At 48.7% G+C, this 24,953-nt stretch overlaps 1 protein-coding gene across 3 annotated transcripts in view; it reads right to left on the reverse strand.

Annotated features, from left to right (window-relative positions):
* The window catches only part of CFAP46 (cilia and flagella associated protein 46), a 798,890-nt gene that overhangs the window by 691,863 nt on the left and 82,074 nt on the right, over nt 1–24,953 (reverse strand). For all 3 annotated transcript variants that reach the window (XM_063962013.1, XM_063962014.1, XM_063962012.1), the window contains exon 3: nt 12,012–12,136. In XM_063962013.1, the coding sequence (XP_063818083.1) occupies nt 12,012–12,136 (125 nt within the window). The remainder of the gene's footprint in view (nt 1–12,011; nt 12,137–24,953) is intronic.

Below are 24,953 nucleotides of genomic sequence, written 5' to 3' on the forward strand. Positions count from 1 at the left end.
TGAATATTACGTAAAAATAAATCAACGTCACCTTTGTCCAGCGTAGTCGATTCCTCCTGCAGAGTGATTGACCACCTGGCAATAGCTTTTGCAATCCAAGCACAGGCTATAGTAGGCCGCAATATAGCCCCTGAAGCCATGTAAATGGATTTCAGCGTAGCATCCACCTTGCGATCTGCCGGGTCCTTTAATGCGGTAGATCCCGGGACAGGTAATACCACCTGTTTGGACACTCTGGAGACAGAGGCGTTGACTATCGGCGGGGACTCCCATCTATTCCTATCTTCCTCTGGGACGGGAAAAGCCACCAAGACTCTCTTGGGAATCTGGAATTTATTTTCCGGAGTTTCCCATGCCTTTTCAAAGATAGCATTTAATTATTAGGACGCCGGGAAGGTGAGGGGGGGCTTCTTATTATTTGTAAAGAAGGCCTCCTCCACCTGTTCCGGAGCTGTGTCCGAAATGTGTTAAAATAGGATTTTAATACCTACCGGTAAATCCTTTTCTCTTAGTCCGTAGAGGATGCTGGGGACTCCGTAAGGACCATGGGGCATTGACGGGATCTGCAGGAGACATGGGCACACCATAAGACTTTGAATGAGTGTGAACTGGCTCCTCCATCCACACCCCTCCCCCAGACGTAAAAGAATTATATAAATATACACCTGGCGCCGTCACTTTAATCAAGTCAGAGCAGCTAATCCCGGGGAATTGATCCCAATAACCCCAAATTTACAGAATACACAGAAAAGAATGAGACTGCGCCACCGACTTAACTATATCTATACTTTATCACAATATACACAGTACAATACATGGATACCGGCCAGTACCCTCTAAAAAATTATAGATATATTATAAAATCTATATTTTGTTAAATAGCACTTGCTACACCAATAAAAACATAACTCTCAACATCCCTATTGTGGACTAGACTGTCTTTTTTATAATGATGGATAGTCACCAGTCCCGTCGAGGCTTTACTGAAATATATTATGGAACTATAGTCCCCTCTAAACCTTTGTGCACATTTAAACTGTACCCACACAGCTTCCTCCAATGTATTAGTAAGTGGTTTTAGACGCTCACAGTTCATGCAGCAATCACATGCATAAGTTCCAATGGAAATGGACAATTGCAGGCAAACGAAATATCAAGCACCATGCAATAATTTGTTAGATGTAGCAACAAAGCTGTTTCCAACGTGTTAGTTAATATTAAGCCTCCAAGTTCATGCAATAGCACATGCATATAAATATATAGCCAGCAGAAATGGACAGATATCAGCAGAGACTGTCGATGGCACAAAGCAATGCAATTATTGGAGATACCTCTCCCAGTAGCAAACTGCTTCTTTCACCTGGGTTGGTCTGCTCAGCAGTGTACTCACTACCTCCTTCCCCTGTACAGTGGGGTCCGCTGGTGATAACTTTAGCCGGCCGGCTCCAAGGCTTTTTACCATATGCAGATAATTGCTGTAGTGTTTGCAGTAGTGTCCTCTCGCTCTCCCAAATGCGTTTCTCCGCCTACCAATCAGTGTCGGCAGCTTCCTCAGTGCCCTCCCCCAGACCCCAGTTAGAGAACTGTGCCCAGGAAGATGGACATTTCGAGGAAAGAATTTATTGTTTAAACACAGTGAGTGTCATACCAGCTCACACCTCAAACACGCCGCAGAACGTGGCATTCAATAGAACACCAGCCAACAACATGAAAAAATACAGCCATATGCTGCGATAATTTGTAACACAACCTGTGTGTCAACACAACCAATAATAAGACACCGCATGCCCTGGCATGCACAACGTCAGCAACAGCCTGACTGAAAAGAAACACCACAAGAGTGTAACCATAATCAACAACTGCAGATACAGTACGCACTGGGACGGGCGCCCAGCATCCTCTACGGACTAAGAGAAAAGGATTGACCGGTAGGTATTAAAATCCTATTTTCTCATACGTCCTAGAGGATGCTGGGGACTCCGTAAGGACCATGGGGTTTATACCAAAGCTCCAGACCGGGCGGGAGAGTGCGGACGACTCTGCAGCACCGATTGAGCAAACATAAGGTCTCCATCAGCCAGGGTATCAAACTTGTAGAGCTTAGCAAAGGTGTTTGAACCCGACCAAGTAGCCGCTCGGCAAAGTTGAACCGCCGAGACTCCTCGGGCATCCGCCCAAGAAGAGCCCATCTTCCTAGGAAAATGGGTCTCCACCGACTTCGGTAACGGCAATCCAGCCGTAAAACGATTACGCCGAATAGTATCACAGATCCAGAGTGTAACAGACTGCATAGACGCAGGCGCCCCAATCATGCTAGGAGCATACCGGACAAACAGAGGCTCTGTTTCCCCAATCTGAGTCAAATTGGTGACATAAATATTCAAAGCCCTGACCACATCGAGAGACTTTGAATCAGCCAATGCTTAAGTAACCACAGGCATCAAAAAAGGCTGGTTTCTGCGAAACACAGAAAACTACTCTTGGCAGAATTATTATCCAAGTTCTCAATTCTGCTCTATCCGCATGGAAGATCAAACAGGGGCTCTTGTTAGACAAAGCCGTTACTTCCGACACCCGCCTTGCGGACGCCAAGGCCAATAGCATGACCACTTTCCAAGAGAGAAATTTTAAGACAACCTTTCATAAAGGTTCCAATCAGTGTGACACAAGAATATGCGACACCCCGTCAAGGTTCCACGGTGCCAATGGGGGCACAAATGGAGGTTGGATGTGCGGTACTCCTTCCACGAAAGTCCAAACTTCCGGAAAGGTGGTCAATTCCTTTTTTTTTTTTAGAAGAAAGAAATTTTAGAAGGCCAAAACTGCACTGAAATGGAGCCTAACCTTTAGGCCCTCATCCACACCTGCTTGCAAAGAATGGAGAAGAACGACCCAGATGCAAGTCTTCTTGGATTCACACCAAGACACATATTTACGCCAAAAACGGTGGTAAGGCCTTGCCTTTACTTCTTTTCTAGCCTGAAGAAGTGTGGAAATGACTTCACTGGGAATACCATTTCGGGCTAGAATATGGCGCTCGACCGCCACGCCGCCAAATGCAGCCGCTGTAAGGCTTGATCCACGCCCGGATCTTGCTGTAACAGTTCCTCACATAGAGGAAGAGGTCAGGGATCTTCTATGAGTAAATCTTGAAGACCCGGATACCAAGCCCTCCTAGGCTAAACCGGAACAATGAGGATTGCCTGAACCTTTGTTCTTCTTACGTTTATCACCTTCAGAAAGAGTGAAAGCGGAGGGGACACATAGACCGACTGAAAACACCCAAGGCGTCACAAGGGCGTCCACTACTATAGCTTGAGTGTCCCTTGACCTGGAACAATATCCCTGAGGTCTCTCATTGAGGCGAGCCACCAACATGTCCGATTGAGGCACACCTCAAAGACTTGTCACTTCTGTGAAAACTTCTCGATGACGACTGTATATCTCCCGATGGAGATCGCGTCTGCAGATGAAATCTATTTCTCAGTTTTTCACATCCGGAACGAAGACTGCAAATATAGCGTTTACCAGTCTTTCCACCCAGCGGAAAACTCTTTGCGGCTTCTGCCATTGCAGCTTTGCTCCTTGTTCTGCCCTAGCGGCTTACTTACACCACTGCTGTCAAGTTGTCCGACAGAATTAACACTGGCCGATCACGAAGCATATGTTCATTGAAAATAGCTCTTAATTCAAGAAAGCTTATTGCAGACAAGCTTCCCAGCTTGACCTTTTCCTCTGGAAATACTTCCCTTGCACGGACTGCTCCCCAGTCTCGGAGATCTGCATGCATGGACACCAGGATCTCATCCTGTTTTCTGAACCTTCGTCCCTCTAGGAGGTGAGAACTGAGCCGACATCACAGGAGGGAAAACCTGGCCATTAGGATTATATTCCGGCGCATGCACAGGTGAGAACCTGCCCAAACAGCGGTACACCATCACAGGGAAAAAACTCAGCATTCTCCCGGCTACACCTCCTGTATGCGCCTGGCAGCCTGCCGCAATGTTATAGAGAAGAATCAACATAAGAAACATCCCCTCTCTTTAGGGTAATTCTATCGGATGCCTTTCCGAATATAAACACTCCCCCATCTGCATGTACTGCAAATAACTCCAAAGCATATAAATAAAATATCACTTAGCTTCCTGTTTGCGATCCTTTGTTGACAGGGCCCCGTGTCGACCAGGAGTTGACTTTCACAGTATTCCATCCACGGCGGGAAAAGAATAACATTCGGACACCTTGAGAGGAACTGAGACCAACTCGTCACGGCTGACCTAGAGCTATATCAACAGAGCGAGCAGCACATGAGAAGGAATATCTTTACTTCAGCATTCATTATAATATGAATATACATAATGTAATACACAATTTACACACATAACCTGGAAATATATATATATATATATATATATATATATTTTATTTTATTTTTTAACATACATATAAGCGGATTGTCCGGAACCGTCGGGTCCGTAGTGACAGTAATGTGTTCTGAATGTGTATGTCATGTACTGAATGCCCCAGTTGTGGATCTACCAGGAAACGTTATGGTCGACAGAAAAACCAGAATTCGTCGATAGCAGGGAGTAGTAACCAGGCAAAATAACATTCTTGCGACCCCGAGGGGTCCGAGTAAAGTATACATACATATATAATGCTAGAAACAGTCCCCCACATATACTACCATGTCTATGCCAGAGCTACATGGCTATGGAACCGTACCATACCTATAATTATATATATATACAGGTAAAAGGCAACTACAGCATGTTACTGTACACCCAGTAATAACAGTCGGTGCCGACAGGATCACCCACATAGTACTGTGTCTCCCATACAGTGTTTACTTCTTACAAGTATACAACTACCGACCTGTTGATACTGTATAAAGTACCAACAGGCGTCGGCGATGCCGACAGTGACCCCCAATAGCTGTTTGTGACAGAGCCTCTCGCATGTCGACACACGTGGACTAAAAAACCATAGTGGGTATATCTGACAGGGAACACACAGAGATATATGCACAACAAAATTATTACATGCCCTTTTACTGAAATTAGTGCCATATTATTCCCTATATAGCACTAAAACACTGTGCCCCCCCTTGTTTGCACTGTACACATGCTTTGGCGGGGACATTGAGAAAATGGCGCTGAATCTTGTTGTGAGAGCCAAGCCTCGCCCCTTCTCGGCGCGCTGCAGCCCGCTAATAATATAGCCTTTTTATGCAGGGAAGGGACCATATAAAGTGTCTACACGCTGTATACGTGTTCTGGCAGAGTCAATTTAGTGTATAACTTGCTGCCCAGGCAGCTAGGCGAACCAAGTCATCGAACCCTCTGGAGCTAATGGTGTCCAGTAGCCTAAGAAACAGAGCCCTTGAACTAAGAAGAAGTAGGTCTGACTTCTCTCCCCTCAGTCCCACGATGCAGGGAGCCTGTAGCCAGCAGGTCTCCCTGAAAATAAAAAACCTAACACAAAGTCTTTCCAGAGAAACTCAGGAGAGCTCCCCTAGTGTGTGACCCATCACTCCTGGGCACAAAGTCTAACTGGGGGAGGGGCGTGGAGGGAGGAGCCAGTTCACACCCATTCAAAGTCTTCTGGTGTGCCCATGTCTCCTGCGGATCCCGTCTATGCCCCATGGTCCTTACGGAGTCCCCAGCATCCTCTAGGACGTATGAGAAACATCCCTAACAGCCTCAATCATCGACTACACCCCCTTGGCAAGTGATGCTGTCCCCCTCAACACATTCGGTGTCCGTGTCATCCTGCATAATTGCAAGTGCACGTTTGTGAGAATGCACCGCAGGGGACCCCGAGGAGGCAGTATCAGACCATACAACTATAGAGGACTGGAGGACCTGAGTGGCATGCTCAGTCCTAGCAACCCTATCGGAAATCTGAGAAATAGTCCCCCTCAGAGAGACTAACCATTCTGGCTCTCTAGCTGGGATCTGCGCTAAAACAGTGCAATCCTGATTACATGGAATGGAGTCTTCCTGGGAAGACAAATCCTCTGCAGCATATGAAACAGTGTCCCTAGACATGTTCTCACACACCCTCAAACACCCCACAAACACACAGGGTACTAGGTAAAGACAGAGGCCCTCATTCCGAGTTGTTCGTTCGCTAGCTGCTTTTAGCAGCATTGCACACGCTAAGCCGCCGCCCTCTGGGAGTGTATCTTAGCTTAGCAGAATTGCGAACGAAAGATTAGCAGAATTGCGAATAGAAATTTCTTAGCAGTTTCTGAGTAGCCCGAGACTTACTCCTACATTGCGATCAGTTCAGTCAGTTTCGTTCCGGGTTTGACGTCACAAACACACCCAGCGTTCGCCCAGACACTCCCCCATTTCTTCAGACACTCCCGCGTTTTTCCCAGAAACGCCAGCGTTTTTTCGCACACGCCCAGAAAACGGCAAGTTTCCGCCCAGAAACACTCACTTCCTGTCAATCACTGTACGATCACCAGAACGATGAAAATTCCTTGTTATGCCGTGAGTAAAATACCTAACTTTTGTGTAAAATAACTAAGCGCATGCGCGAACCTTGCGCATGCGCAGTAAGCGACTAATCGCAATATAGCGAAAATCGGCAACGAGCGAACAACCCCCAGAGTTTCCCCCTCAAGAATGGCAGAGAGACACAGAGATTGGAGCCAACCCACACACAGCGCTGTTAGAGTATAGGGAGACCCTAAACCCGCACTGACTGTGTCCCTTAATAGGTGACACAGCCTTAACACAGCCCCCCCCCCCCTTCTACAACCCCCTGGTACCGTACAGATAGCTGGAGTCGTTCAGGAGGGACCTGGCATCCACTTGCAGTGAGCTGCAGGCTGGAAAATGGCGCTGAACGCTGCTGGGTCCGCTCTGAGGAGAAGCTCCGCCCCCTCAATGGCGCTGTCTTCCCGCTCAATGAAGATTATACTGGCCGGAGGGATTTATGCTGGCCTGGATCCACAGACCCCGACAGGCTGCTTGTGATCAGTGCAGGGTCCGGAGCTGGCCCAGGGTGCCCCCCCCACGCCGCACCGCAGTACCGCTGAGCCTTCCTTAACCGCGCTCCTACCCTCTAGCCGCCTTCTTCACACTGTCCCCCCGCTTGCAAGGGGGGGACAGTGACTCACTCGCCACACTTCAGCTCCCTGAGGGGGTGGCGGCTGGCTGCCGGGGCGAGCATTCCCCTGCGGCGGGGCACGATCAGACCCCTCTGGAACTCAACGTCCAGTCAGCGGGAGCAGTGGCTCAAGACCCCGCAGGGCGGACACTGCTCGGTCCCACGCTGCAGGGAGGCTGTCGCCAGCAGCCTCCCTGTAAAAAAATAAACTCTGAAATAAAGAAAATAAACTTTTCCTAAAAGAACTCTGTAGAGCTCCCCTAGCTGTGACCGGCTCCTCCGGGCACATTTTCTAAACTGAGTCTGGTAGGAGGGGCATAGAGGGAGGAGCCAGCCCACACTCTTAAACTCTTAAAGTGCTCCTGGTAAACCCGTCTATACCCCATGGTACTAATATGGACCCCAGCATCCTCTAGGACGTAAGAGAAAATGCTCTTAGGTAGTGACTTTTGGGAACAGTTCATGGTAACTCTCACTGGAAGTCATATGCTAAGTAACCTCTTACTGTGATCAGACCTTTTGATGTTGGTCAGCCCACTGCTGGTAATGTGCTAGTATTCTGCAGTTCTTGTGAGGTAGTTAGAGTGAAATAACCAAGACTTTGGTTACCGCACTTCCTGTGAAATGGCCCCTAGGTGGTCTTGTGGGTCTGTGCTTTTGGGGAAACCAGTTTGTTTTCAATGATTTCCTGTATATTCGCTACAGATACTGAGGGTCATTCCGAGTTGATATTAAATTTAGCACAGCTACAATCATTCACACTGACATGCGGGGGGACGCCCAGCACAGGGCTAGTCCGCCCCGCATGTCAGTGCCGTCCCCGCAGAAGTGCAAAGGCATCCCACAGCGGCGATGCCTTTGCACTTCAAGAGTAGCTCCCGACCAGTGCAGCTTTAGCGTGCTGGCCGGGAGCTATTCGTCACTCCCCGGCCTGCAGCGGCTGCGTGTGACGTCACACAGCCGCCGCGGCCCGCCCCCCCAACGGTACAGCCACACCTGCGTTGGCTGGACCGCGCCGCCGTCCAGCCCCCTCCCGCCCAGCGACCGCCTCTGCCTCAGAGGCGATCGCTAGGCAACGACGGATGACATGCGCCGGCACTCTGTGGTGCCAGAGCATGCGCAGTTCCGACCCGATCGCTGCGCTGCGAGAAACTGCAGCGAGCGATCGGGTTGGAATGACCCCCACTGTACATGAATGGCAGGGGGAAACAATTTGTATACTTTCAAGTTGTTTTCCTGTACCATTTGTTCGTCAAATACAAACACTGCTGTATAAACTATACAGCTACTTTGAATCTGTGTTATCAAAAGAGGATGCTAAATCAAATTGGGTTTTAAGAATGCAAACTAGAGTGTATCCCCAGTAGGTTTGTGCAAAAACACTCTGATTTAAGATTTCCTAGGCTGCACTATTTAGGATGCTGATTTATGTTTACTGTATGTCTGTGTGTGAGAGGAAGAAGGAAATTGATTTATGCAGTTGTTATCTCCTTTTGACATGTAATATGTATTTATTTATACATTGTGTAAGATAGTTTGATTGGATGAAAAAATAACCTAGGGTGGAACTACCTCCTGAGGTGCAGTGTGTTCTTACTGTATAAAAAAGACCTGTAAGCCTAAAAAGTGTATTCCATCTTCCTTTATTCTGCTGTGAAAATCTTTTTGTATGCTATTTTTGCCTTTGCCACAAGATGACCGCCTTCATCTTTTGACAAGCAGGGATGCACCAAATGTAGCCCAGGGTTCCTCCTGTCCTGGTACAAGCCTAATGTAGAGGCCTGGTCAGTGACCAGTGGAGGGGCATCTAACGCCAACCCGGGGGGGTGTCAGCAGCATGTCGACGCATACACAGCAGCAATCCTTTTTTCAGGTGCCGGTGGTAGGAGCATGAGCAGAACCTTGGTTCCAGATGCCACGGGAATAAGGAGTCTGGTGGTGGCAGCATCATACCTGCCCACTGCACAGTGGGTGGAGTCAGTAACAGGTGGTTACCGACAGTAAGCGGGAATCCCCTATTGGCCAGGTCCTGTGTGACCCAAACCTATTATGTGATCGCAGGGCGTAGCCAGTGAGTGCTGAAGGCGTCCGGTCACAATCATCATCGGTTATAAAGAAAGATGCCCTTATAGCAAGAACAGTAATTACAAAGGTAACATAAATTTTCCTGTTTAACAACTTAACTGGGTAATTTTCTCTAAAAAACGTTCAGAAATGGGTTTAATAACTGAGACAAAATATGTCCATTGGCCCCATTGTAACAGTACTGTACCTCTCACCCCCCAGTGGCAATGGACCCCTCAGCAACAATAGATACTCAGTGGCATTTCTCCCTAGTGGTAAGAGATCCCCACCAGCATAGCTCCCCACCCACCAGAGTCCCTATGTCCCAATTGAGGCACTGCCCAATGTATCACTATATATGTATGTATAATAACCCACTGCACCAATGAGCCTTTTGTCGAGCATTACCCACCCACCTAGGGTCATTAGATAAATCCCCACAGTGGCTTTCACCTACCCAGGCCCTCCCCCTGTGGCATTACACCTCCTCCATTAAGCAAAACTCAGCGGAGCAAAGCTCAGGAGGTACTGCTGCAGGAGATCTCAGCCTAACAGTGCTCGGTGGGGGAATGTTCATGTAATCTAGAGTGATGCTCGCACGGCATTCTGGAACACAAAATCCACAGTGATGTTGACCGTACCAGTTAACTGGTTACACAGGTAATTAGGTAAACTATTAACAATATATTTTAAAGGCAACTGTGTTATTTTACGTGGTGATGTCATGTCTAATTTAATCATGTTCTCTGCAACCACTTGCTGCAGTGATGCAGAAGAGCTTTCCTCAGTACTGTACTAGAAGGAGTTTATATACAGGTGTCTCTGTATCAGTTTAGTGGAAATTACTAGGCATTGACGGCCACTGTATGATACATCACTACCGTTTATACAAGGGCTACTGAGGGGATCTACTACGCCTTAGAGCAGAGGGAGGCATTGCTATTATGACGTGATTTGCATCCATGGGCCCGACCCATGGAGTTCCTGGAAAGGAGATGCAGGTGACCAGTGTGGGGGACAGGGCGGGACAAACAGCATCTATGTGCAACGCCCTTCCAATAATATGATGTGAAGTGAAAGTGGGGCCACAATGGCATGACTTACTGAGAATAACATCATTACACCTGTCGTCCCGTCCATTTCACTTGGAAGTGGGTGGATGTGGGAGGGTGATCTGCTTTCATGTTTCAGTCCGGGTCTCTCTCAGACATTTTGGAAAAAGAAGGTTCTTGGTCACTTACCATTGAATCTTTTTCTCTGAAGCAGGATGGGCTGAAGTATGGCACTTAACTGTAACTTTAATTCTGAGCTCCTCTGCCCTGATACCCCATAATACCAGTACTTTTTTTAAAAGAGTCCAGCAAGGAGTACTAGTAACCCAGTGAAACTTTAAGAAAAAACAAATCCGTAGGGGAAAGACAGTCAAAAGCCTAAACCTAGCACGACGGGAGAGCGGCTACCGGGAGCGGGCCATTGCCATGCGGCTGCTGCAGGAGCTCCATCCCAACTGGAAGATGGAGGGGATCACCACCCAGGTGTGGCTGTGTGGGGGGATATGGGGTGTGTACGCGTGGGGACAGGGGGAGTAGGGTGTGTGTGGGGGGGCAGAGGGATATGGTGTGTATGTGTGGGAGGACAAGGGTGGGGGGGGGGGGTAGAGGGATATGGGGTAAAGGTGGGAAGGCAGGGGGTTAGGTGTGTCGCATTATGTGTATAAGTGGCACTACTGCGGGCATTATGTGAAAGGGGTACTACTACTGTGGGCAGTATGTGTATAAAGAGCTCTACTATTTTGTGCATTATATGTATAAGAAGCACTACTAGTGCAGGCATTATGTGTATAAGCGGCACTACTGAGTGCATTATATGTAAGAGGCACTACTACTGTGGGCATTATGTTTAAGAGGCACTACTACTGTGGGCATTATCTGTAAGAGGCACTACTACTATGGGCATTATGTGTATAAGGGCACTACTACTGTGGGCATTATGTTTAAGGGGCACGCACTGTTCCTTTACAAAGTATGAGAGGTAGGGCACAAATTTATAGTTTGCAGGGGGCTATCGAATATCCTAGTACCAGCCCTGGCTCTGCCTAATAGGAAAAGGGGATAGATGGTGAAGGAAATGAGTTCCACCACATCTCTAGGACCACTTTAAGCACTGCACAGCTGGTTGTTGTAAAACTGGCATATCGTCTCACAACAGCCTGTTATTATGACAAGCGGGTAACACTGAATGTTTACAGTATTTGATCTCCAGGCCAAAACTAGTCCAGCTTTTCACAGCTGCTAGACTTAAAAAACGGGTGGTCTTCAGTATGCCGACTGACGGGATCCCGGCGCACAGTATACCGGCGCCAGGATCCCGACAGCCGGCATACCGACACTTATTCTCCCTCGTGGGGGTCCACGACCCCCCTGGAGGGAGAATAAAATAGTGTGGCGCGCGTAGCGCGCCACCGTGCCCGTAGCGTGGCGAGCGCAGCGAGCCCGCAAGGGGCTCATTTGTGCTCGCCACACTGTCGGTAAGCCGGCGGTCGGGCTCCCGGCGCCGGTATGCTGGTCGCCGGGAGCCCGACCGCCGGCATATCGTAGTGAACCCTTAAAAAACATATAGCATATCAATAGCCACAAATATGGTGCTGCTGTCAGTGTACAGGTGCATGTTTCAGATGTACAACTCCCATGATGCTCTCCTAGCAGCTGAATGAGGATCCAGTTATGATAGTGGCATCAAGGTTATTTATAGGGCAGATATTTATTCCTTCTGTTCAAGCACCCTAGTCAATGGTTTTTCATACAATTACTGTACCTATCACTTACTTGTAAGGCTTGTTCTGCACACAGTATGTACAGATCGGAACTGAACGTTTCTGGAACATCGTTTGCTGATCCGTCTCCGTTAACTGCTTTAATTAATTTGTAAGCACTGAGCAGGGCATCAGCATCTTGACAGAGGTTAGGAAATAAGAGAAGAGCATCTGTTAGAACACACAATTAGCAGCAATGTTTTTGCCGCGCTCCTGCATAGGGATACACACGTGTACAATGGTCTGAGGCATTGGGGTCACCTCACTTACTAAGTTTATGTGGCCTTTTTTTAAAGAAAAAACATGAAGAAAAAAAAAAGTTTATTAAAATCAATGAGCAATACAATTAAAGGGATAACATTTATAACGTAGTACTATAATTTTATAATAATAATTTTTATTTATATAGGGATAAAAATAAGAATTTACTCACCGGTAATTCTATTTCTCGTAGTCCGTAGTGGATGCTGGGAACTCCGTAAGGACCATGGGGAATAGCGGGCTCCGAAGGAGGCTGGGCACTCTAGAAAGATTTATGACTACCTGGTGTGCACTGGCTCCTCCCACTATGACCCTCCTCCAAGCCTCAGTTAGGACACTGTGCCCGGACGAGCAGACATAATAAGGAAGGATTTAGAATCCCGGGTAAGACTCTTACCAGCCACACCAATCACACCGTACAACTCGTGATACTATATCCAGTTTGACAGTATGAAAACAACTGAGCCTCTCAACAGATGGCTTAACAATAACCCTTTAGTTAACAATAACTATTTACAAGTATTGCAGACAATCCGCACTTGGGATGGGCGCCCAGCATCCACTACGGACTACGAGAAATAGAATTACCGGTGAGTAAATTCTTATTTTCTCTAACGTCCTAGTGGATGCTGGGAACTCCGTAAGGACCATGGGGATTATACCAAAGCTCCCAAACGGGCGGGAGAGTACGGATGACTCTGTAGCACCGAATGAGAGAACTCCAGGTCCTCCTCAGCCAGGGTATCAAATTTGTAGAATTTTGCAAACGTGTTTGCCCCTGACCAAGTAGCTGCTCGGCAAAGTTGTAAAGCCGAGACCCCTCGGGCAGCCGCCCAAGATGAGCCCACCTTCCTTGTGGAATGGGCATTTACAGATTTTGGCTGTGGTATGCCTGCCACAGAATGTGCAAGCTGAATTGTACTACAAATCCAGCGAGCAATAGACTGCTTAGAAGCAGGAGCACCCAGCTTGTTGGGTGCATACAGGATAAACAGCGAGTCAGAGTTTCTGACTCCAGCCTTCCTGGAAACATATATTTTCAGGGCCCTGACAACGTCTAGCAACTTGGAGTCCTCCAATTCACTAGTAGCCGCCGGCACCACAATAGGCTGGTTCAGGTGAAACGCTGACACCACCTTAGGAAGAAATTGGGGACGAGTCCTCAATTCTGCCCTATCCATATGAAAAATCAGATAAGGGCTTTTACATGATTAAGCCGCCAATTCTGACACTCGCCTGGCTGAAGCCAAGGCCAATAACATGACCACTTTCCACGTGAGATATTTTAGATCCACGGTTTTTAGTGGCTCAAACCAATGTGATTTTAAGAAAACTCAACACCACGTTGAGATCCCAAGGTGCCACAGGGGGCACAAACGGGGGCTGAATATGCAGCACTCCTTTCACAATGCCTGAACTTCAGGTACTGAAGCTAATTCTTTTTGAAAGAAAATCGACAGAGCCGAGATCTGTACTTTAATGGAGCCTAGACTTAGGCCCATATTCACTCCTGCTTGCAGGAAATGTAGAAATCGACCTAGTGGAAATTCCTCTGTTGGGGCCTTTTTGGCCTCGCACCATGCAACATATTCCCGCCACATGCGGTGATAATGCTTTGCCGTAACATCTTTCCTGGCTTTAATAAGCGCAGGAATGACTTCTTCCGGAATACCCTTTTCCTTCAGGATCCGGCGCTCAATCGCCATGCCGTCAAACGCAGCCGCGGTAAGTCTTGGAACAGACAGGGCCCCTGCTGAAGCAGGTCCTGTCTGAGCGGCAGAGGCCATGGGTCCTCTGATATCATTTCCTGAAGTTCCGGGTACCAAGCCCTTCTTGGCCAATCCGGAACCACGAGTATCGTTCTTACTCCTCGCCATCTTATTATTCTCAGTACCTTTGGTATGAGAGGCAGAGTAGGGAACACATAAACCGACTGGTACACCCACGGTGTCACTAGAGCGTCCACAGCTATCGCCTGAGGGTCCCTTGACCTGGCGCAATATCTCTTTAGCTTTTTGTTGAGGCGGGACACCATCATGTCCACCTGTGGCCTTTCCCAACGGTTTACCAACAGCAGGAAGACTTCTGGATGAAGTCCCCACTCTCCCGGGTGTAGGTCGTGTCTGCTGAGGAAGTCTGCTTCCCAGTTGTCCACTCCCGGAATGAACACTGCTGACAGTGCTAGTACGTGATTTTCCGCCCATCGGAGAATCCTTGTGGCTTCTGCCATTGCCATCCTGCTTCTTGTGCCGCCCTGTCAGGTCACATGGGCGACTGCCGTGATGTTGTCTGACTGTATCAGTACCGGCTGGTTTTGAAGCAGGGGTCTTGCCTGACTTAGGGCATTGTAAATGGCCCTCAGTTCCAGAATTTATATGTAGGGAAGTCTCCTGACTTGACCATAGGCCCTGGAAGTTTCTTCCCTGTGTGACTGCTCCCCATCCTTGAAGGCTGGCATCCGTGGTCACCAGGACCCAGTCCTGTATGCCGAAACTGCGGCCCTCTAGAAGATGAGCACCCTGCATCCACCACAGTAGAGACACCCTGGTCCTTGGAGACAGGGTTATCATTTGATGCATTTGAAGATGCGATCCCGACCACTTATCTAAGAGGTCTCACGGGAAGGTCCTCGCATGGAACCTGCCGAATGGAATTGCTTCGTATGAAGCCACCATTTTTCCCAGGACTCGTGTGCAACGATGCACCGATACCCTTTTTGGTTTTAGGAGGTCTCTGACTAGAGATGACAGCTCCTTGGCTTTCTCCTGCGGGAGAAACACTTTTTTTTTTGTTCTGTGTCCAAAATCATCCCCAGGAACAGTAAGCGAGTGGAAGGAACCAGCTGTGACTTTGGAATGTTCAGAATCCAGCCATGCTGTTGTAGCACCTCCTGAGATAGTGCTACTCCGACCAGTAACTGCTCCCTGGACCTTGCCTTTATAAGGAGATCATCCAAGTATGGGATAAATAAAAACTCCCTTTTTTTTGAAGGAGTATCATCATTTCTGCCATTACCTTGGTAAACACCCTCGGTGCCGTGGACAGTCCAAACGGTAGTGTCTGGAATTGGTAATGGCAATCCTGTACCACAATCTGAGGTACTCCTGGTGAGGAAGGTAAATAGGGACATGCAGGTAAGCATCCTTGATGTCCAGGGATACCATGTAATCCCCCTCGTCCAGGCTTGCAACAACCGCCCTGAGCGATTCCATCTTGAACTTTGTTATGTAAGTGTTCAAGGATTTCCATTTTAAAATGGGTCTCACCGAACCGGCTGGTTTCGGTACCACAAACAGTGTGCAATAGTAACCCCGTCCTTGTTGAAGTAGGGGCACCTTGACTATCACCTGCTGGGAATACAGCTTGTGAATTGCCTCTAGCACAGCCTCCCTGCCTGAGGGAGTTGTCGGCAAGGCAGATTTGAGTAAACGGCGGGGGGGAGACGCCTCGACTTCCAGCTTGTACCCCTGAGATACTACTTGAAGGATCCAGGGATCAACCTGTGAGCGAGCCCACTGATCGCTGAAATTTTTGAGGCGGCCCTCCACCGTACCTGGCTACGCCTGTGGAGCCCCCGCGTCATGCGGTGGACTCAGAGGAAGCAGGGGACGAATTTTGATTCTGGGGACTGGCTGCTGGTGCAGCATTTTCCCTCTTCCCTCGTTTGACCCGCCTGCTTTTTTGAAGCCGAAAGGACTGTACCTGATAATACAGTGCGTTTCTTAGGCTGTGAGGAAACCTGAGGTAAAATATTTTCATCCCAGCTGTTGCTGTGGATACGAGGTCCCAGAGACCATCCCCAACCAATTCCTCACCCTTATAAGGCTCTATGTGCCTTTTAAAGTCAGCATCACCTGTCCAGTGTCGGGTCTCCAATACCCTCCTGACAGAATGGACATTGCAATAATTCAGGATGCCAGCCGGCAAAATATTCCTCTGTGCATCCCTCATATATAAGACGACGTCTTATGTTCGCAAAATAGTATCCCTGTTTGAAAGGGGTACAGACCACGCTGCAGCAGTCTGCAGGTCTCAGTCTAGTACCTGAGTGTGTAATTACAGACTTCAGGATAGCCTCCTGCTATTTATCAGCAGGTACCTTCAAAGTGGCCGTATCCTAAGACGGCAGTGCCACCTTGACAAACGTGTGAGCGCCTTATCCACCCTAGGGGATATCTCCCAGCGTAACTTATCCTCTGGCGGGAAAGGGTACGCCATCAGTAACTTGTTAGAAATTACCAGTTTCTTATCGGGGAAACCCACGCTTTTTCACACTTCATTCACTCATTTGATGGGGGAACAAAACACTGCCTGCTTTTTCTCCCCACACATAAAACCCTTTGTTTTTAGTGGTACTTGGGTTAATGTCAGAAATGTGTAACACATTTTATATTGCCGGGATCATGTAACGGATGTTCCTAGTGGATTGTGTATATGTCTCAACCTCGTCGACACTGGAGTCAGACTCCGTGTCGACATCTGTGTCTGCCATCTGATGGAGCGTTGATGGCCTTTGAGACGTCTGGGCAGGCGCGGGCTGAGAAGCCGGCTGTCCCATAGCTGTTACGTCATCCAGCCTTTTATGTAAGGAGTTGACACTGTCGGTTAATACCTTCCACCTATCCATCCACTCTGGTGTCGGCCCACAGGGGCGACATCTCATTTATCGGCAACTGCTCCGCCTCCACATAAGTCTCCTCATCAAACATGTCGACACAGCCGTACCGACACACCGCACACACACAAGGAATGCTCCAATGAGGACAGGACCCACAAAAGCCCTTTGGGGGGACAGAGTGAGAGTATGCCAGCACACACCAGAGCGCTATATAATGCAGGGACTAACTGAGTTATGTCCCCTATAGCTGCTTTTATATAATTTATACTGCGCCTAAATTTAGTGCCCCCCCTCTCTGTTTTAACCCTGTTCTGTAGTGTAGACTGCAGGGGAGAGCCAGGGAGCTTCCCTCCAACGGAGCTGTGAGGGAAAAATGGCGCCAGTGTGCTGAGGAGATAGGCTCCGCCCCTTTTTCGCGGACTTTTCTCCCGCATTTTTATGGAATCTGGCAGGGGTTAATATACATCCATATAGCTCTGGGGGTTATATGTGATGCATTTTTGCCAGCCAAGGTGTTTATATTGCTGCTCAGGGCGCCCCCCCCCAGCGCCCTGCACCCATCAGTGACCGGAGTGTGTGGTGTGCATGAGGAGCAATGGCGCACAGCTGCAGTGCTGTGCGCTACCTTGGTGAAGACTGATGTCTTCTGCCGCCGTTTTTCCGGACCTCTTCTTGCTTCTGGCTCTGTAAGGGGGACGGCGGCGCGGCTCCGGGACCGAACACCAAGGACTGGGCCTGCGGTCGATCCCTCTGGAGCTAATGGTGTCCAGTAGCCTAAGAAGCCCAATCCGGCTGCAAGCAGGCGAGTTCGCTTCTTCTCCCCTTAGTCCCTCGCTGCAGTGAGCCTGTTGCCAGCAGGTCTCACTGAAAATAAAAAACCTAAATCTATACTTTCTTTCTAAGGGCTCAGGAGAGCCCCTAGTGTGCATCCAACCTCGGCCGGGCACAAGATCTAACTGAGGCTTGGAGGAGGGTCATAGTGGGAGGAGCCAGTGCACACCAGGTAGTCATAAATCTTTCTAGAGTGCCCAGCCTCCTTCGGAGCCCGCTATTCCCCATGGTCCTTACGGAGTTCCCAGCATCCACTAGGACGTTAGAGAAAAATTATTTATATAGGGATGTATTAAAGGGATGTGTGCAAAGGTCTGCTTGCCTGCAAATAATGTAAGACAAAGCTTAATCTAAAGATTTATGCATCAATCTATATATTATCTAGATGCTAGATATCAACCCTTCCCCAGTACAAGCGTGTGCATCTGTGACTATGTGCTAATGCTGATATCAGCTCTTCCCTTGGTGTATAAGCGTATGCATCTGTGACTATGTGCAAATGCTGATATCAGCCCTTCCCTTGGTGTACAGGCGTATGTGTCTGTGTCTATGTGGTAATGCTGATATCAGCTCTTCCCTTGGTGTATAAGCGTATGCGTCTGTGACTATGTGCTCATGCTAATATCAGCCCTTCCCCTGGTGTATAAGCGTATGCGTCTGTGACTATGTGCTAATGCTGATATCAGCTCTTCCCCTGGTGTACAAGCGTATGTGTCTGTGACTATGTGCTAATGCTGATATCAGCCCTTCCTCTGGTGTATAAGCGTATGCGTCTGTGACTATGTGCAAATGCTGATATCAGCCCTTCCCCTGGTGTACAGGCGTATGTGTCTGTGTCTATGTGCTAATGCTGATATCAGCTCTTCCCTTGGTGTATAAGCGTATGCGTCTGTGACTATGTGCTCATGCTAATATCAGCCCTTCCCCTGGTGTACAAGCGTATGCGTCTGTGACTATGTGCTAATGATGATATCAGCTCTTCCCCTGGTGTACAAGCGTATGTGCCTGTGACTATGTGCTAATGCTGATATCAGCCCTTCCTCTGGTGTAAAAGAGTATGCGTCTGTGACTATGTGCTAATGCTGATATCAGCCTTTCCCTGGTGTACAAGTGTGTGTCTGAGACTATGGCCCTCATTCCGAGTTGTTCGCTCGTTGACGATTTTCTCTATATTGCGATTAGTCGCTTACTGCGCATGCGCAAGGTTCGCAGAGCGCATGCGCTTAGTTATTTTACTCAAAAGTTAGGTATTTTACTCACGGCATTACGAGGATTTTTCTTCGTTCTGGTGATCGGAGTGTGATTGACAGCAAGTGGGTGTTTCTGGGCGGAAACAGGCCGTTTTATGGGTGTGTGTGAAAAAACGCTGCCGTTTCTGGGAAAAACGCGGGAGTGGCTGGAGAAACGGGGGAGTGCCTGGGCGAACGCTGGGAGTGTTTGTGACGTCAAACCAGGAACGAAACTGACTGAACTGATCGCAGTGGCAGAGTAAGTGTCGAGCTACTCAGAAACTGCTAAGAAATTTCTATTCGCAATTTTGCAAATCTTTCGTTCGCAATTCTGCTAAGCTAAGATACACTCCCAGAGGGCGGCGGCTTAGCGTGTGCAATGCTGCTAAAAGCAGCTAGCGAGCGAACAACTCAGAATGAGGGCCTATGTGCTAATGCTAATATTAACCCTTCCCCTGGTGTACAAGAGTATGCGTCTGTGACTATGGTGGTCATTCCGAGTTGCCCGCACGCTAGCTGTTTTTATCAGCCGTGCAAACGCATAGTCGTCGCCCACGGGGGAGTGTATTTTCGCTTTGCAAGTGTGCGAACGCCTGTGCAGCCGAGCTCTACAACAACATTTTGTGCAGTTTCAGAGTAGGTCTGAACTTACTCAGCCATTGCGATCACTTCAGTCTTTTTGGTGCCGTAATTGACGTCACACACCCGCCCTCCAAACACCCGGAAACACCTGCGTTTTCCCTACCACTCCCAGAAAACGGTCAGTTGCCACCCATAAACGCCCTCTTTCTGTCAATCACCTTGCAATCGGCTGTGCGTTTGGATTCTTCATTAAATCCATAGCTCGGCAACAATCCGCATTGTACCCGTATGACGCGTGTGCGCATTATGGTGCATACGCATGCGCAGTAGAGACCTGATCGCAGCGCAGCGAAAATCGGCAGCGTGCGATCTACTCGGAATGACCCCCTATGTGCTAATGCTGATATCAGGCTTCCCCTGGTGTACAAGTATGCGTTTGTGACTATGTGCTAATGCTGATATCAGCCCTTCCCCTGGTGTACAAGTGTGCGTTTGTGACTATGTGCTAATGCTGATATCAGCCCTTCCCCTGGTTTACAAGTGTGCATCTGTGACTATTTGCTAATGCTGATATCAGCCTTCCCCTGGTGTACAAGCATGCGTTTGTGACTATGTGCTAATGCTGATATCAGCCCTTCCCCTGGTGTACAAGTGTGCGTCTGTGACTATTTGCTAATGCTGATATCAGCCTTTCCCCTGGTGTACAAGTGTGCGTCTGTGACTATTTGCTAATGCTGATATCAGCCTTTCCCCTGGTGTACAAGTGTGCGTCTGTGACTATGTGCTAATGCTGATATCAGCCTTTCCCCTGGTGTACAAGTGTGTGTTTGTGACTATGTGCTAATGTTGATATCAGCCCTTCCCCTGGTGTACAAGTGGGCGACGGTGACTATGTGCTAAAGCTGATATCAGCCCTTCCCCTGGTGTACAAGAGTGCGTCTGTGACTATGTGCTAATGCTGATATCAGCCTTTCCCCGGTGTACAAGTGTGCGTCTGTGACTATGTGCTAATGCTGATATCAGCCTTCCCCTGGTGTACAAGTGTGCGTCTGTGACTATTTGCTAATGCTGATATCAGCCCTTCCCCTGGTGTACAAGTGTGCATCTGTGACTATGTGCTAATGCTGATATCAGCCTTTCCCCTTGTGTACAAGTGTGCGTCTGTGACTATGTGCTAATGCTGATATCAGCCCTTCCCCTGGTGTACAAGAGTGCGTCTGTGACTATGTGCTAATGCTGATATCAGCCTTTCCCCGGTGTACAGTACAAGTGTGTATCTGAACGTGTAACATCAAAGACGCCACATTTCTTATTGTGTCTCTTTAGACTAAACCACTGGTGGCACCATCAAAATGCCCATGCTAGCTGCAGAATTTCTAAACCTGTTCAGCAACACACCTGCAATACTGCCATAACAAGCCCATAAGATGGTGCATCTCCATGGGTATGCCAACTCCCAGGCACCAACCAGGAATACACATACACACCATGGGCAATATGTACAGTAATAGCCTGCGAGTGCAGGCTGTTGAGGAGTCTGCCCGTATTTTGAAAGTGGCAATCATTTGCAAGCAAAACCAACCTAGTTTTGCATTGTGAATGATTGCCGCTTTAAAAATACAGGCAGACTTGCAGAAATTCCTGAACAGCCTGCACCTTTCAGGCTTTTTCATACTACCCTACGTGTGATCAATTGTAACTACGCCTCTATGCGTACACACAGTAGGAAAGAAAATCTCTCAATATCAGTATTGTGTGCTACTCAGAATTAGGCCCATAGAGATTCATGTAAATAATAAGAATTTACTCACCGGTAATTCTATTTCTCGTAGTCCGTAGTGGATGCTGGGAACTCCGTAAGGACCATGGGGAATAGACGGGCTCCGCAGGAGACTGGGCACTCTAAAAGAAAGATTAGGTACTATCTGGTGTGCACTGGCTCCTCCCTCTATGCCCCTCCTCCAGACCTCAGTTAGGAAAACTGTGCCCGGAAGAGCTGACACATCAAGGAAAGGATTTGGAATCCAGGGTAAGACTCATACCAGCCACACCAATCACACTGTACAACTTGTGATAACCATACCCAGTTAACAGTATGAACAACAACTGAGCCTCCTTTTACGGATGGCTCATAACAATAACCCTTTAGTGAAGCAATAACTATATACATGTATTGCAGAGAGTCCGCACTTGGGACGGGCGCCCAGCATCCACTACGGACTACGAGAAATAGAATTACCGGTGAGTAAATTCTTAATTTCTCTGACGTCCTAGTGGATGCTGGGAACTCCGTAAGGACCATGGGGATTATACCAAAGCTCCCAAACGGGCGGGAGAGTGCGGATGACTCTGCAGCACCGAATGAGCAAACTCAAGGTCCTCCTCAGCCAGGGTATCAAACTTGTAGAATTTAGCAAATGTGTTTGAACCCGACTAAGTAGCAGCTTGGCAAAGCTGTAAAGCCGAGACCCCTCGGGCAGCCGCCCAAGAAGAGCCCACCTTCCTTGTGGAATGGGCTTTTACTGATTTAGGATGCGGCAGTCCAGCCGCAGAATGTGCCAGCTGAATCGTGCAACAGATCCAGCGAGCAATAGTTTGCTTTGAAGCAGGAGCACCCAGCTTGTTGGGTGCATGCAGGATAAATAGCGAGTCAGTTTTCCTGACTCCAGCCGTCCTGGAAACATAAATTTTCAAAGCCCGGACTACGTCCAGCAACTTGGAATCCTCCAAGTCCCGAGTAGCCGCAGGCACCACAATAGGTTGGTTCAAATGAAACGCTGATACCACCTTTGGGAGAAATTGGGGACGAGTCCTCAATTCTGCCCTGTCCATATGGAAGATCAGATATGGGCTTTTACATGACAAAGCCGCCAATTCTGACACACGCCTAGCCGAAGCTAAGGCCAAAAGCATGACCACCTTCCACGTGAGATACTTTAGCTCCACGGTCTTAAGTGGCTCAAACCAGTGTGATTTCAGGAAATCCAACACAACGTTAATATCCCAAGGTGCCACTGGAGGCACAAAAGGGGGCTGAATATGCAGCACTCCCTTAACAAACGTCTGAACTTCAGGCAGTGAAGCCAGTTCTTTTTGAAAGAAAATAGATAGGGCCGAAATCTGGACCTTTATGGACCCCAATTTTAGGCCCATAGACACCCCTGACTGTAGGAAGTGCAGAAAACGACCCAGCTGGAATTCCTCTGTTGGGGCCTTCCTGGCCTCACACCAAGCGACATATTTCCGCCATATGCGGTGAAAATGCTTTACTGTCACAATCTTCCTAGCTTTTATCAGCGTAGGAATCACTTTATCTGGAATGCCCTTTTCCGTTAGGATCCGGCGTTCAACCGCCATGCCGTCAAACGCAGCCGCGGTAAGTCTTGGAACAGACAGGGCCCCTGCTGTAACAGGTCCTGTCTGAGAGGCAGAGGCCATGGGTCCTCTGAGATCATTTCTTGTAGTTCTGGGTACCAAGTTCTTCTTGGCCAATCCGGAACGATGAGTATAGTTTTTACTCCTCTCTTTCTTACTATCCTCAGTACCTTGGGTATGAGAGGAAGAGGAGGGAACACATAAACCGACTGGTATACCCACGGTGTCACTAGTGCGTCCACAGCTATCGCCTGAGGGTCCCTTGACCTGGCGCAATATTTTTTTAGCTTTTTGTTGAGGCGGGACGCCATCATGTCCACCTGTGGCAGTTCCCAGCGATTTACAATCTGTGTGAAGACTTCTTGATGAAGTCCCCACTCTCCCGGGAGGAGGTCGTGCCTGCTGAGGAAGTCTGCTTCCCAGTTGTCCACTCCTGGAATGAACACTGCTGACAGTGCTAGCACGTGATTCTCCGCCCATCGAAGAATCCTTGTGGCTTCTGCCATTGCCATCCTGCTTCTCGTGCCACCCTGGCGGTTTACATGGGCGACCGCCGTGATGTTGTCTGACTGAATCAGTACTGGGTGGTTTTGAAGCAGGGGCTCTGCTTGACTCAGGGCGTTGTAAATGGCCCTTAGTTCCAGTATATTTATGTGTAGTGAAGTCTCCAGACTTGACCACTGTCCTTGGAAGTTTCTTCCCTGAGTGACTACCCCCCATCATCGGAGGCTTGCATCCGTGGTCACCAGGACCCAGTCCTGTATGCCGAACCTGCGGCCCTCGAGAAGATGAGCACTCTGCAGCCACCACAGCAGAGACACCCTGGCCCTTGGGGACAGGGTAATCAACCGATGCATCTGAAGATGCAATCCGGACCATTTGTCCAACAGATCCCACTGAAAGATCCTTGCATGGAACCTGCCGAAGGGAATTGCTTCGTAAGAAGCCACCATCTTTCCCAGGACTCGCGTGCAGTGATGCACCGACACCTGTTTTGGTTTCAGGAGGTCCCTGACCAGAGATGACAATTCTTGGGCCTTCTCCACCGGGAGAAACAACTTCTTCTGTTCTGTGTCCAGAATCATGCCCAGGAAAAGCAGACGCGTCGCAGGAATCAGCTGCGACTTTGGGATATTCAGAATCCAGCCGTGCTGATGCAACACTTCCTGAGAGAGTGCTACGCTGACCAACAACTGCTCTCTGGACCTCGCCTTTATGAGGAGATCGTCCAAGTACGGGATAATTATAACTCCCTTCTTCCGAAGGAGTATCATCATTTCAGCCATTACCTTGGTAAATATTCTCGGTGCCGTGGAGAGACCAATCGGCAACGTCTGGAATTGGTAATGACAGTCCTGTACCACAAACCTGAGGTATTCCTGGTGAGGTGGGTAAATGGGGACATGCAAGTAAGCATCCTTGATGTCCAGCGACACCATAAAATCCCCCTCTTCCAGGCTTGCAATAACCGCCCTGAGCGATTCCATTTTGAACTTGAACTTCTTTATATAAGTGTTCAAGGATTTTAAATTCAGAATGGGTCTCACCGAACCGTCCGGTTTCGGTACCACAAACATTGTGGAATAGTAACCCCTTCCCTGTTGAAGGAGGGGGACCTTGATTATCACCTGCTGGAGGTACAGCTTGTGAATTGCCGCCAGTACTACCTCCCTTTCCCTGGGAGCAGCTGGCAAAGCTGATTTGAGGTAACGGCGAGGGGGAGTCGCCTCGAACTCCAGTTTGTATCTGTACAGCCCAGAGATCCACCTGTGAGCGAACCAACTGGTTGCTGAAGTTTCGGAGACGCGCCCCCACCGCACCTGGCTCCGCCTGTGGAGCCCCAACGTCATGCGGTGGACTTAGTGGAAGCAGGGGAGGATTTTTGTTCCTGGGAACTGGCTGCCTGGTGCAGCTTCTTTCCTCTACCCTTGCCTCTGGCCAGAAAGGATGCTCCTCTGACCCGCTTGCCTTTCTGAGGCCGAAAGGACTGCATTTGATAATACGGTGCTTTCTTAGGCTGTGAGGGAACCTGAGGTAAAAAAGTCGACTTCCCAGCAGT

This window comes from Pseudophryne corroboree, chromosome 3, assembly GCF_028390025.1.
Source record: "Pseudophryne corroboree isolate aPseCor3 chromosome 3, aPseCor3.hap2, whole genome shotgun sequence".
In the NCBI taxonomy this organism is placed as follows: Eukaryota; Metazoa; Chordata; class Amphibia; order Anura; family Myobatrachidae; genus Pseudophryne; species Pseudophryne corroboree.